At 46.9% G+C, this 13,126-nt stretch overlaps 1 protein-coding gene across 7 annotated transcripts in view; it reads right to left on the reverse strand.

Annotated features, from left to right (window-relative positions):
- The window catches only part of Rap1gap2 (RAP1 GTPase activating protein 2), a 211,779-nt gene that overhangs the window by 28,667 nt on the left and 169,986 nt on the right, over nt 1-13,126 (reverse strand). For all 7 annotated transcript variants that reach the window (XM_031350657.1, XM_031350660.1, XM_031350655.1 and 4 more), the window contains 3 exons: nt 7,368-7,468; nt 5,525-5,654; nt 3,389-3,544 (listed from right to left, as the gene is read on the reverse strand). In XM_031350657.1, coding sequence (XP_031206517.1) covers nt 3,389-3,544; nt 5,525-5,654; nt 7,368-7,468 — 387 coding nt within the window. The remainder of the gene's footprint in view (nt 1-3,388; nt 3,545-5,524; nt 5,655-7,367; nt 7,469-13,126) is intronic.

Raw genomic sequence — 13,126 nt, forward strand, 5'->3', positions numbered from 1 at the left:
GCAGTAACAAAATCAACAACAACAAATAATTTAAGTTTTTGAAGAAAAAGTAAATACTGGTTGCAAGGAGAGCTTGGGGCTCTTGGCAAGTTGACACAGGCAGTGACTCAGGTCTGGAGCCTGTCTCTACATATGGAGCCAGTCATTCTGGCTGAGGCTTGGGCACAAAGATACCAAGGGCATTGGCTGGGAATGAGGATGGGGGACATCCAGGCTCTGGCCAGACACTGTGAGGTTGGACTATAAGACCATCCAGAGACTCCACACAAGGGTGGTCCTGCAGTAGGTGGCTCCCACTCCTCACCTCCTCTCTCATACAAGTACCTTGGTTTCACCTGCTGTCAGCCCCTGAGGCTACAGGGCTCTGGGGAGGCTGCCCTATCCCTTCACTAGCAGTGGCTGACGTGAAGGCACTGGCATGCTGCCAATCACTCTGTCCTGTGAAGTAGGGCAGATGAAAGAGTCTGCCAGACTGGGTGAGCAGGCAGCCTGGGGCCCTGCCAGGTCCAGCAGGGAGAAGCAGAGCCTCAGTCAATGAGGCCTTCTTCCTACAAGCTCCAGGCCATTTACATGGCCCACACTGAGGTACTCAGAGTCAAGAAATGGTTTGTGTTCACTGACAAGACTTCTGGCTCAGCCCCAGCTGCTAGACACAGCCCCCAACCCCATCCAGCCACCTACCACGCACTGGTGGCCCAAGTCTAGAATTCCATCTCCGAACAAGAATCTGGCTGCCCACTGTGGGTATCTGGGACACTTGGGACAAAGCACAGATGCCTGCAGGCCCAGCTGTTTCCCTGGCCGGGCCCCTCCTCCTCAGGCCTGCATTAAAGTAGTCTATTCTGACAGGGTAAGTGTTTTAGAAATGCCTTTAAATCCACAAGGGAGCAGGGCAGGGCCCAAGTCTTTTCTAGTAATGTCCATCCACTGCCCACCCGTCTCCTAGATCCTCCTCTGACCACGGTCTCCCCAGGCAGCTGAGCCTTAGTCATCTCCTCCTCTCAGCTTACAACCAGATGCCCAGGGGAGTTCAGAGAGTGAAAGCTGGAGACCCAACAAAGCCCCTGTGCCCAGGGACGGACTGCCTGCCCCCCAGAAGACTAGCAGAGCTGTTCAGAGGGAGTCATGGTAGGCAAGGGAAGGCCTTCCCCAGCCACCTGCTTCATAGAAGGTTCTTGGCAGAACTTCAGGAGTGAGGTGGAATGGCCCCTGCAGGTAGGGATGAGGGAATCCTATTGATTGCTGAGCTGGAATCTCTTTCCAATCTAAAGTGATGGGAATGAGATCCCTACCTGAGAATTCCACACTTCATGCATACCCATGGGGCCGATTTCTCACCTGCCCCTGAGGCTCCTGGGAAGATTTCCAGCTCCAGACTCTCTGGCTCTGTGGCCTCAGCTCTAAGTGCCCTCAGTAGCAATCAGCTTCAGTCTCTTCCCTATGAGCAGACTAACAGGCCTTGTTAGGCTTCAAGAAGGACTATCTAAGGGACTAGAAAGACGGCTCTATGAGTAAAGGTGCTTGCCGCCAAACCTGACAACCTGGGTTCAATCCCTAGAAGCCACAATGTAGAAGGAGACAACTGACTCTTGCAAGTTGGCCTCTGATTTCCATATGCACACACACTCACACTCACACACACACACACACACACACACACACACACACACACACACACACAAATGAATGTAGGAAATAAAGAAGACTGCTGTAGCGCAGAGCCCGGCACAGAACAAAAGCCACCATCAATCACTTAGGTTTTTGCCTTTTCTCTTCCAGCTGACCTACATGTACAAAAGGGCACCTTCAATACAGAGTTCTCCAAACCACCTGGCAGCCCACACCCCATCCTGCCTCTGTCTCTGCTCCCAGAAGTAGCCAGGGCTAGAAGACCAAGGTTTTAAAATCCAGATTTGCTGTTTTGCAAAGATAGAAATAGAGGCCCAGAGAGGGAAGGCACTGACTTGCAATCACACAGCAACAAAGAGATGGAAGCAAAGACCCCAGGCTGCTCTGTCATTCTGTCTTCTGGAGTCCCTCCTGCCTTTACTCTCCTTCTTCATTACTGGTCCTCCTACTTCTGGGTTCAGCTAAGGCCCAGTGTCAGCCAGGGGCCCTGAGGGATCTAACCTAGTTCTCCTCACAGTTTATGCATCACCCACAGTGCCTGGGAGGAGGGGAGCCACTCCGGGGAGCACCTTAGAAGACACAGGCATCTTCAAAATTCAAACCTGCCTCAATAGTGGGAAGGGGTCTTAAGATGCTGGTACTCAGTGTTCTGTGATGCAGGGAACCCTTTGGGAACTGAACTCTGGTCTCTCTTCCCAGGAAACAAACAAACAGAAACCAGCACTTGGTTCTTACAAGATCTCTGAAGGCTTTGAGACCAGCTAGTCCTACCCCAAAACCCCTGGCTCAGCCTCTCTCTCATGGGTCCCCTGCCCCTCAAACCAGTAGAACACAGAGAAGTGCTGCTCTGGAGGTTAGGAGGAAGAAGGGAGGTGAAGAAGCAGCCAGTGAAGAGGACAAAAGAGTGTTTCCTGTCTCTATCTGATGCTGAGGGCTGGAAGCCGAAATAGTCTAGTGTATTCCACACAGCTCCTCCCGTTACAGCAGGTGACCCTTTTCTTTTCTTTTTTTTTTTTTTTACTTTTTAAATTAGCATGTACTAATTATACATGTTAATGGAGTTTGGTGTACTATTTGCACACTTGCATGCAGTGTACACTGACTAAATCAAATTTGCTTTAATCCCCCTCACCTCCCACACCCTCCTCACCCTCTTTTTACTTATTTACTTTTTTTAACAGGGTCTCGCTATGTAGGCCTGGCTAGCTTGGAACTCTTGATCCCTAGCCCCCGCCCTCACATCTGCCAGGATTTGGGGATTACAGGCATGTGTCATCACCAGTGACCAGGATGACATTTTTAGCTTTCATGTATCTTAGAAAGAAAGAAACGTCCCCCGGGGCATAAGCCTCACCCAGGTCTTGCATTTTCACCAAAATCTTCCAATTAAAGTCATTCATTTGTCCACATCATCCAGATGCAGAGATCAGGATCTGTGAGGCCTCTCTAGCCTTCACCCTCTCTTGTCTTCCTCTCTCCTTCCCTGACCACTCTCTGTACCTCCCCTCCCCCTCCTCCTCCCCTCCTCCTCCTTAGACTTACTTCCAAATGCTATCACAGTGGCCAGTGCTCAGGGCTCTCTTCCCTGTTGTCTGAGAAGCTGAAGAGCACTAGCAACAGCAGATGGAGACCTCAGAGGGTGCTTTCTACCCAGAGCCAGGCTCCAAATCCCAGAAGTTGGACTAACCAACCATTCCTCCAACCCTAGGAATATACAGGGGCCCATGATTGACCCCCCCCGTGGAGGCTTTTTCTTTACCTTGTAGGATGGGGTCTCCGTGCCTGGGCTCTCAGCCTGAACGACAATGTAGGCATGTAAGAAGTTTGATGCGATCATATCTGGGACAAATGGTGTATTTTCTTCTTGAAAGATGATGGCCACGATATCATTCCCAATATGGCGCTTTCTCTGCAGCTAAACAGAAAGTACATTGGAACAGAAAGTACTACCTCCTTGTTACGAGAGTTAGGACCACTCCCCAAACAGGAGAGAACTCAACAGCAAATTCCGTTCATAAACCCTGAATTCTGAGGCCAACTCTTTGGGTGGGGAGCTGTGTCTCTCAGTCTATGGGAATTACCAAGAGGAGGAGGGAGAAAGACAGCCATGTAGTTAAGTAGCAGCTGGCCTAAGTGTTACAAACAGCAGCGTACAGAGCCTACGCTCAGGACCCTCGAGAAAATGTAAGAATATGAGGCCAGGTCTGGCCCTGAGAGAGCCATAATTGATCCAGAAGAAAGGCAAACATAGGAGAAGCCACATGAAAAAAAAATGCTAAGAGGGCTGCCAGCCATGGCTATGTCAGCTGCTCCCTGGCAGGTGATAGCTTTAGGAACAGAGAGCAGTGACAGCAGAGGGCTCAACAGTTACTCACAAAGGCAGCCTGAAAAACACAGGCAGGGTGGTCAGTAAATGTAGAGAGAGGAGGCAGATCATGTCACCAGAGGTAAGGACACATAGAAGCACAGCTCAGCAGGCTAGGAGAGAACCAATGGATGGGAGACCCAGCCGTGCCAGGCACTTGGCCATGTGATCTAGGTTACAAGCCCCTACTGTGTGCCAGGAACTGTGAACTGCTATTCATATAGATGATTTCAAATGTTAAGGTCTTCCTGTACACCACAGCCTGCCTGTGTATGTGGTCCTTTATTAAATGCATCCTGAAAGCAGAGCTTGTGCTCTGCCCTTTCAAGTTGAATTTCTCACTTACAGGATATCTACTATGCTCTGAACACAGTCCTGGAGGCTTTTATGCAAATGGCCTCACTTGTTACATGCAAGTGTGTGCACATGCGCGCACACACACACACACACACACACACACACACACACAAACCTGAGCTCCCATTTCATAAGAAGAATGAAAGAATTATCATTAATGTAGTCCCTGCCAAGAGCCAAGCTCTGCAGCATATGCAAGGGTGAGATAACCCTGAGGTAAGAAGCCTCAGAGACTGGGGCAATAGGTGAGAGAGGCTGAAAAAAAAAAAAGGGACCAAAGGTGAAACCACCAGGGAAAACCCACTCTGGCTACACAACAAATCTCACAGCCATTTGTTTCTGGAACATCCAGTTATTTGGAAGCCAAATCATAATTCGCTTGCCAATTTCTTTTACTCCCAAGAAGCCATGCCCAATGTTTATGATTTTGCATCCCGGCTCCTAGGCAGAAACAAACAGGTCAGACTTTGGAGGAGGCCCTCCTGTGTTCCCTGAGATAGGAATGAGGAAAGAAGCAGCATGGGGTCACTGGGAACAGCTAGGGTCAGCTGCCAAAGCCAGACCTGCCCCAGGGATAGGCAGCTCAAAGCAGCAAGCCCAGAGAAGCTTAGCTAATCCTGGAACCACAGGTCTCACAGGGTCTCCAGGTTAGGAATAGGCAATGAGGCTGAGGGGCTTCTCGTGCAAGCTTCACACTCACAGGGCAGCCAGGAAGCAGAAAGGCTGAGTGGCCGGGATAGGGGACAGAGGTTCTGCAAGAAGCAGGCACGTGCCAGGTGTGGATCTCGGGAGCCCTCTGTTCAGAAACCTAGAGGATGTCACAGCAGTGACACAGACACGACTCAAAGGCCACATTCTGAAGCCACAAAGCCACTGACTCGTTGAGAGTCGAACACTCAGCTTGCTCTGCCAGCTTCCAGCTCCCATCTGCAGAGCTGCTATGCAGCCTTATCAACCTTGTTTGCTTTGCTCCCAGCTTGACCCTTCATTGACTTCCCGGGGGAAGCTCTTGTTGTTGATGCTAGAGATAGAGCCCAGGGTCTCCTGCTTGCTAGACAAGTACTGTCCCACTGAGCCTCAAGAAGTGTTTTAACAGGCCACCCCAGGTTGTGGTGTCATATCTGGCAAGTAGGAGCAACCTGCAGCTTGACCCTGCCTTTCTGTACTGGTTACCTGCTGGGTGTCACCATCCGTGAAGGGCAGCTTGGTAGAGACATGGAACATGATCTCCCGGTCCCGGAAAGTGGTGTACACTGACTCCACCCCTGTCTGTCCGTGGGTCACATCCAGGCCTCCTCGGAAACTGACATAAAACAGGGCAGAAGCAAGAGAGGAGTGAGGTGAGGTGGCATCTTGGTGACACTATGGATGTATAGCAGATAGGTGGGTGAGAAGACATGAGCTGAGGGCCAACAAGGGTATAAGGTAGGGAGGTCTGTTCTTCTGAACAGCCTAGCCCAGCGTTCTACCATCTGTCACCCATATAAAAGACAAAGTCAGGCCCGGTAGCCACGTGTTAGTAAACCTAGCACTTTGGAGACCAAAACTAGACGACCCTGAGTTTGAGGCCAGCCTGGGCTACAGAGTAAGACTTTGTCTTACAACACAACCAAATGAACTAACTAGCTAATTAAGACAAGAAGCAGAGCCTCAACTTCAAGCCACAGTGCTGTTCAAATGGGATGGCCATCCATCCACAACCCCACACAAATGCCTGGCCTAGCTTCCCAAAACTCCCAAGGCTGAGTTCTATCCAAGTCATTGGTCAAGAGCCAGGGCAGCGAGTCACTCACTCCACTGGATGTGGGTGAACCCACAGGAGACTAGGAGACCACGAGACCACAGAAGAAGGGACAGATGACAGACTTTAAGCAGCCAGCTCCTGTAAAGACCAAAGCCCTCCAGGTTTGTATCATCCCAGGCAGGAATTGAGAAGTTAGGGAGGAACTGGTGGCCTTCCTGGAGCCAGCCCTTCCCCCCTCACAGAGATGTGGCTGCCAGCCTCGAACCAGTCTTCAGCAACTGGGAGGGGGAAAAAAAAAAAAACCACAGAAGCACCTCAGGCCCAAATGGCCAAAAGGACACTGCCAGGAACTCAGATTCCAAACCTGCTTTGTCCGCACTACCTGTTTTTAAATCCCTGTGACCTTGGAGGTGCTATTGTGTTCTATTTATCTCCCTTTTTCATAGATAAGGAACTGGAATCTTCTCCAAGTCACTGGTCCAACATCTTAGAGCTTGTGGCTGAGGTGGGATTCTAACCCTGGTGTGACCGACTCCAGCAACAGTAGCGACTTCAAAATGAGGAGAACACAGAGCAAAGAAGTAGAGGAAAGGGGAGACAGAAGCAAAGGAAGACAGTAATGATATGAACGCCTACTGCAACTGGACTAAGTGTTTCTACACAAGATGTTAGGTACTCGTTTTGCCTCCTGGGCAAGGGCTGTCTTGGTACTTTCAGCCATATGCCAGCCACTCCGTTGGATGGGTCTGAAATATTCTGAAATGTTGCCTTTTCTTAGGAAAAATCAAGGCCAGGTTCTTCCAAACAATAGTCCCAATATTCTAGCTTTCTGTCCATTCAAAGGGCCATACACTGTGGCGTGGATTTCTGCCAAGAGGGTTATTATGTTTGTGTGAAGTCTTAATTATCTGTCCTTTGAGCGTTGTCCAAATACGATCGTTTCCTTCCAAACGGCACAGGGTTCTCTTCCACCTGCCAGGTGAGTGGTAGGGAAGGTGGATTCGGGTTGCTGCCAGTTGGAGCCAAGCATAATTAGAAAGGCAAACCGCCGCAGGAGCGAGCTCACCATGCTTCTAAGGCCACTGCCTCTCAGCCAACCTGTCACTCTGGATTATTCCTAGGACCACTGAGTCTTCAGGAATTCAGGCAGGTACACGAGCAAGGGATCAGAAGTTGGAAATGTCCCAGAGTTCCCCCAGGACAGAGCTGTCCCCTCGCCCCTACCAAGGGCCTCAACCATAGATGCTATGGACCCCTGACAGTTGAACTCACCCTTTGAAATCCTGCAGTGTGATAGTGTCCCCCAGGAGATCCAAAAACTCCTTGAAAGCTGGGCTCTCCTCATTGTTCCCAAATAGCTCCTCCTCCAGGGTCTACAAGAAACACAGGAGCCAGGGAAGGAATGAGAAGAAGTGGCTGGGTATGGAGCAGAGGGGTTGTCCACACTCCTGGTCCCTTTCTCCTTTCATTCTTGTTGTCTACTATATTTGCCATAGCTGTCCTAAGGTAGAGGGTAGGCTAATGAAGGAGGACTCTGCAGGGCTGGGTACTGGCCCTGAGTAAGGAGGCCTTGGAGTCCAGCAGAGGTCAGAGTAAAGAGCTCTTAGACTCGACACCAAAAGCATGACCCAAAGTGGAGGACCAGTCATTGGCTTCCAAAGAGGCTCTAGAGAGAACTCTCAGAACTTGAAAGTAGGGCTCAGTTGGTAGCATGCTCCTTTAATCCCTGCACTCAGAAGGCAGAGGTAGGCAGAGCTCTGTGAATTCAAGGCCAGTTGGGTCTATAGAGCCAATTCTAGGGCTGCTGGGGGTACGCTGTGAGACCCTGTCTCAAAACAAAAAGTGCATAATAATCAAAACTACCAGAAGACCCTACTTCACAACCACTAGGATGGCTCCGATGACAAGAACAAGTGTGGGTGAAGTTACAGAGAACTCAGGACCTATGTTCACAGCTCCATTAATGGAATATGAACAGAGAAGATAGTCTGCCAACAGTCCATCAGTTCACCAGAAGGCTAACCACTGAGCGATCCCACCCCAGGTATATACCCAAGAGACATCAAAATGTGTAGACATTAAAAAAAAAAAAAAAAAAAAAAAAACCTTGTTCATGAATATTAAGAGCAGCACTGTATATAACACACTAGTGGAAACAACTCAGATATCTGTCAACCAATGAACAGATTCATTTAAATGTGATATATCTATTCAACAGAACATTATTTGACCATAAATAAGGAAGAGATACATGTTACAACATAGATGAACCCTGGAAACACTTATATAAGTGAAAGAAACCAGTCAAAAATGTCACATATAAAACACTCGTCCACATCTCAAAGTTCCAGAATAGACAGCTCCAGAGAACCAGAAGGCAGGCTATTTTGAGAGAGAGTCTCACTATGCAGCCCAGGCTGGCCTTGAACTTGGTATCTTCCAAGGAGCTAAAGGAAATGGAACAGAGGAGAGACTGCCCATGGGTGTAGGGTTTCTTGGAAGAGCAAGGAGCACACCCTGCAATTAGATCATTATTGCTGTGACACTGTGACCAACACCAGACACCTGTGGACATAATTCTTACTGTTGTGAACTGCACAGTGTAAGAATTATAGATCAGTAAAGCTGTAATAAAAACTTAATAGGATGAAAAATTACTATTAGAAAATGGTCAAAAGACATAGGCAGACATTCCACCTAAGTGGACACACAGATGACAACCAAGCACATGGAAAGGTGTTCAGCATCATTAGCTAGCAGGGAAATGCTAACTGAACAACAATGTGGCACACCATTCATGCACCAAGAGGGCTAAACTTAAAGCCAGCAGCACTGAATCTGGCTTGGATGCAGAAAAGCTAGATCGCCCACACACTGATGGGAAAACAATCACTCCAGAAAATAGTCTGGCAGCTACACATGCAATTTACCATGCGACCAGAATTTATACTGCTAGGCCATTATCCCAGAGAAATGAAACCATAGTTTCAGAAACCCAAACCCTACACAACAGTGTTTACAGTGGTTGTAATCATAATTCCCCAAAGCTGGAAACAACCCTGATTGATGTCTTAGTGAATGGATAGTTAAGCAGAGTGTGTGCAGCCAGACCATGGAATACTACTCAGCAATAAAAACAGTGCCTAAGCCACGCATGGTAACACACACCTGCAATCCCAGCACTCAGGAAGGTACCGAGTTCAAGGCCAGCCTGGGCTACACAGTGAGAATCTCTCTCAAAATAATGGAAAGAGAGAGGAAAAGGAGGAAATAAACAGGGAAGGAAGAAGGAAAAGAAAGTTATGATACACTTGAGAAGTTGCATAATCTGCAGAGCAGAAAAGCCCTAAAGGTTTAACTAAAATGTTGATAACTAATAAAGATATGATATGCTATATCAGTGTAGTGCTATCACAGTGTGAAATAAAAATGGGGAGCAAATAAATGGTTGCCAATGGTTAGGAGTGGAGGGAAGCGCGGAGGTGGGGAGGGGAAGGGAAGGCAGGTGTGACTATAAAAGGAAAATGTAGGGAACCTTGGAGTGAGAGTCTGTTTCTTGACTATGGAGCCTACAGGAGGCTCAAACAACATGCAACAGCATGCACACAACACATACAATATCCACGACACACGTACACACACCACAGACAAGTAAATCCATGGGAGGGGCCCGCACGATGGCTCCGCAGGTAAGGGCACGTGCTGCCAACCCTGAGGACCTAAATTTAACTCTTGGACTCACGTAGTATAGAGAACTGACTACTGAAAGTCGTCCTCTGACCTCTGAATGCATACAGCCGACAGATAATAGATAGATAGATAGATAGATAGATAGATAGATAGATAGATAGATAGACAGACAGACAGACAGACACAGACAGACACAACACAGACAGACACATAAGACAGACACACAGACAGGCAGATGTTTTTAATCCACGTGAATTGGGGAAACCAGAGTAATATTTAGATATTTAGATTATGTCAGCAACAATCTTAGTAGTGAGTGTCTCACACACACACACACACACACACATACACACAAAACTGCCTTCATTTCATAGCAAGGGACAGTGACAATGGCTTTCTAGATAGAGTAGCATTCTAGAATTTCCTTTCAAAATAAAATCCCCTAGGGGCTTAGAACATGGTAAAACACTTGCCTAGCACATATAAAGCTCTCTGGGTTTGATCACCACAAAAATAAACAAGAAAATAGTTCAGCAAAGCCTGCGATGCAGGTCCTGAGTAAGGTCTGTAAGTGCATGAACACTGCCGTTCAACAGGAGGCAGCTAACACTGGCCTGAGGGCCAAGACCAGTCTGCTTCCCCTTTTCCTAAATAAAGTTTTATTAGAACACAGCCAGCCCAACTCTTTCCATCATCAGAGGTGGATGGTTAATACTCCTGCAAGCCACATGGAGTGGTGGCAGCAGAGCCTCAAGAGTCTACTACCTACCCTGCCGTCTACTGAGATTACCAATCCTCCTGTTCAGCATGCCAGAAAGGCATTGTCACTCCAGGCTGTGTGGGAGAGCAACTGCTTCCAAGCAAGCTACATCTCTACTAGGAAACAATCTAGTGTACCTTCTGGGGCTGGCACCGCTCTCCCAGGATTCACACCCAGCATGGCTATTATCATTGTCTTTGTTTTTGTACAGCCCGTTGAGCTTGGCCATACACTCAGGGAGGAGGCCTTAGTCATCACTGTATCACCCACAGTGCTTAGCACAGTACATGACAAACAGGACAGTTTAGGTGAGGCTTATTAATGTCCAAAGACCAGTGAGGAGCTTTTATGCAACAAATGTGCATATTGAATGTCCCCCAGCTGTAGGTTTGCAGAGCAACAAGCTGCCTTGAATTTTTTAAAGTATGTTGTCTCCCTGGCTTCTCCCCTGCAGCGGCAGAGCACTGGGCACACAAACAATACAGGAGCTCCTCATCAGAGGTGGATGGTTAATACTCAATAATTAGAACTTTTGCTGGAACACTGGATTGTAATCACCTTGTAAGATATGTTTTGTTAAATTTCACAAGCAAAGAACTTTAATTACAGGGGTTATAGTAGCTGAGATGTATGAAATACAGATGTTAATTTGTGGAAATCATTACAGTGGTAACCTGAATCGTCTCCCTTAAATTGTAAGATGCATCCTTTTAGCTTCAAAAGTCTTCACCTAATTAGTGCTTTGAAGCAGATCTGTGTCTTTTGTGGTCTGATAGCTTCAGACAAAGAAACCAGCTAACGAAGAAAGAGATGGCCACGCAAAAACCCCACAGGACATCAATGACCTGCCATTAGCAGAGCCCGGTAAACTTGGATACAAAGGGGAAATGAGTATGGAATCTCCTCACAGAATCAAATGAGGAAGCAGTGGTACCTTCCGTTGAACATTCTACTTGGGATGTAAGTAAATGTTCACTGTCAAAAACAGGTAGGGGAGATGGAAAGTTTATGGCCAAATATGAAAACCACCAAGTTCAACCAAGGTACAAATAGATCTTTGCCTACTTAGAATGTTTCTCTAGGGACTGGAGAGATAGCTCCGTACTGACTGTTCTTCCAGAGGTCCTGAGTTCAAATCCCAGCAACCACATGGTGGCTCACAACCATCTGTACAGCTACGGTAAACTCATATATACACATAATAATAAACAAATCTTAAAAAAAAAAAAAAAAGAGGCCGGGCAGTGGTGGTGCACACCTTTAATCCTAGCACTTGGGAGGCAGAGGCAGCTGGATTTCTGAGTCCGAGGCCAGCCTGGTCTACAAAGTGAGCTCCAGGACAGCCAGGGCTATACAAAGAAACCCTGTCTCAAAAAACCAAAAAATAAAAAATAAAAAAAATTTTAAAAAATTTTAAAAAAATAGAATGTTTCTCTACCGCAGACACCTACACGCAAGATTTTGCTCAAAAACACTTCACTAGATTGCATCTCATAGAATCCCACATTAAGAAAGATGATTTTAGCCAAATAACTCCAAAGAATCATAATAAGTGCTACTAGAGACAGAGACGGGCAGCAGTGGGGTACAGGGGAAACTGTATCCTTAACTGGCTTTAACAACTGACTTTCCAAGGGAGCAAAAGCCTTGTCTCTTCTCATCTCCATGGTGTAAATATTTCCAGAATGGCTGACTTTAACCTGCCAACATGCCGTTGTCACTGAGCTCCAACACCCCACTGAACAAGGAGGAAATGCTCATTTCCCACTGGGAAAAGGTGGGAAAGAGTAATTTAGGCTAACCCATTCCCTCTCTCTTGTTTGAGTTTTCTTGTGGTTGATAACTTGCAGATAAATAAAAGATGAAGGAGTGAGGAAGCATTAGGCTTTACTGTGTAGAATTCGCTATCATCTATGAAACTCCCGGGCCTTTTTGCAAAGTTGCCTCCCTTGAATATTCAGCTCCCTCCAATCCAATTCATGCTTTAAACGTGACAAGTGTATTCAGAGCATTTAATAACCACAGGGATTCTTACACACCCACATCTATAACCACACTGCTCACAATAACCAGGAAATGAAACCAGCATAGATGTCTATCAACAGATAAATGGGTCAATATCACACAGTGGGATTTCATGCACCGGTGAAGAAAACTGAAATTATGACATTTGCAGTAAAATGAATGCAACAGAAAAATCATATGTTGTAAAATAATCCAGACTCAGGAAGACAAATACTGCAGATGTGACACCTGAATTTAAGAAATTACATGTATCTGCCAGGCATGGTAGTTGGTGTACACCTTGAATCCCAGCACTCAAGGAGAGGTAGGTAGATCTCTGAGCTCAAGGCCAGCCTGGTCTATAAAGTAAGTTTCAGACCAGCCAAGGCATAGTGAAACCCTGTCTAAAATAAAAAATAAAATAAAATTATGTATATGTGTACACTCATATATGTGTGTGACCATATACATGTGTGTGTGTACTCATATATGTGTGTGTGATCATATATTTGTGTGTGATCATATATGTATGTGTATTCATATATGTGTGTGTTCATGGTCTTGGAAGAGGAAGCAA

The sequence above is a fragment of the Mastomys coucha genome, unplaced genomic scaffold (assembly GCF_008632895.1).
Source record: "Mastomys coucha isolate ucsf_1 unplaced genomic scaffold, UCSF_Mcou_1 pScaffold5, whole genome shotgun sequence".
Lineage (NCBI taxonomy): Eukaryota > Metazoa > Chordata > Mammalia > Rodentia > Muridae > Mastomys > Mastomys coucha.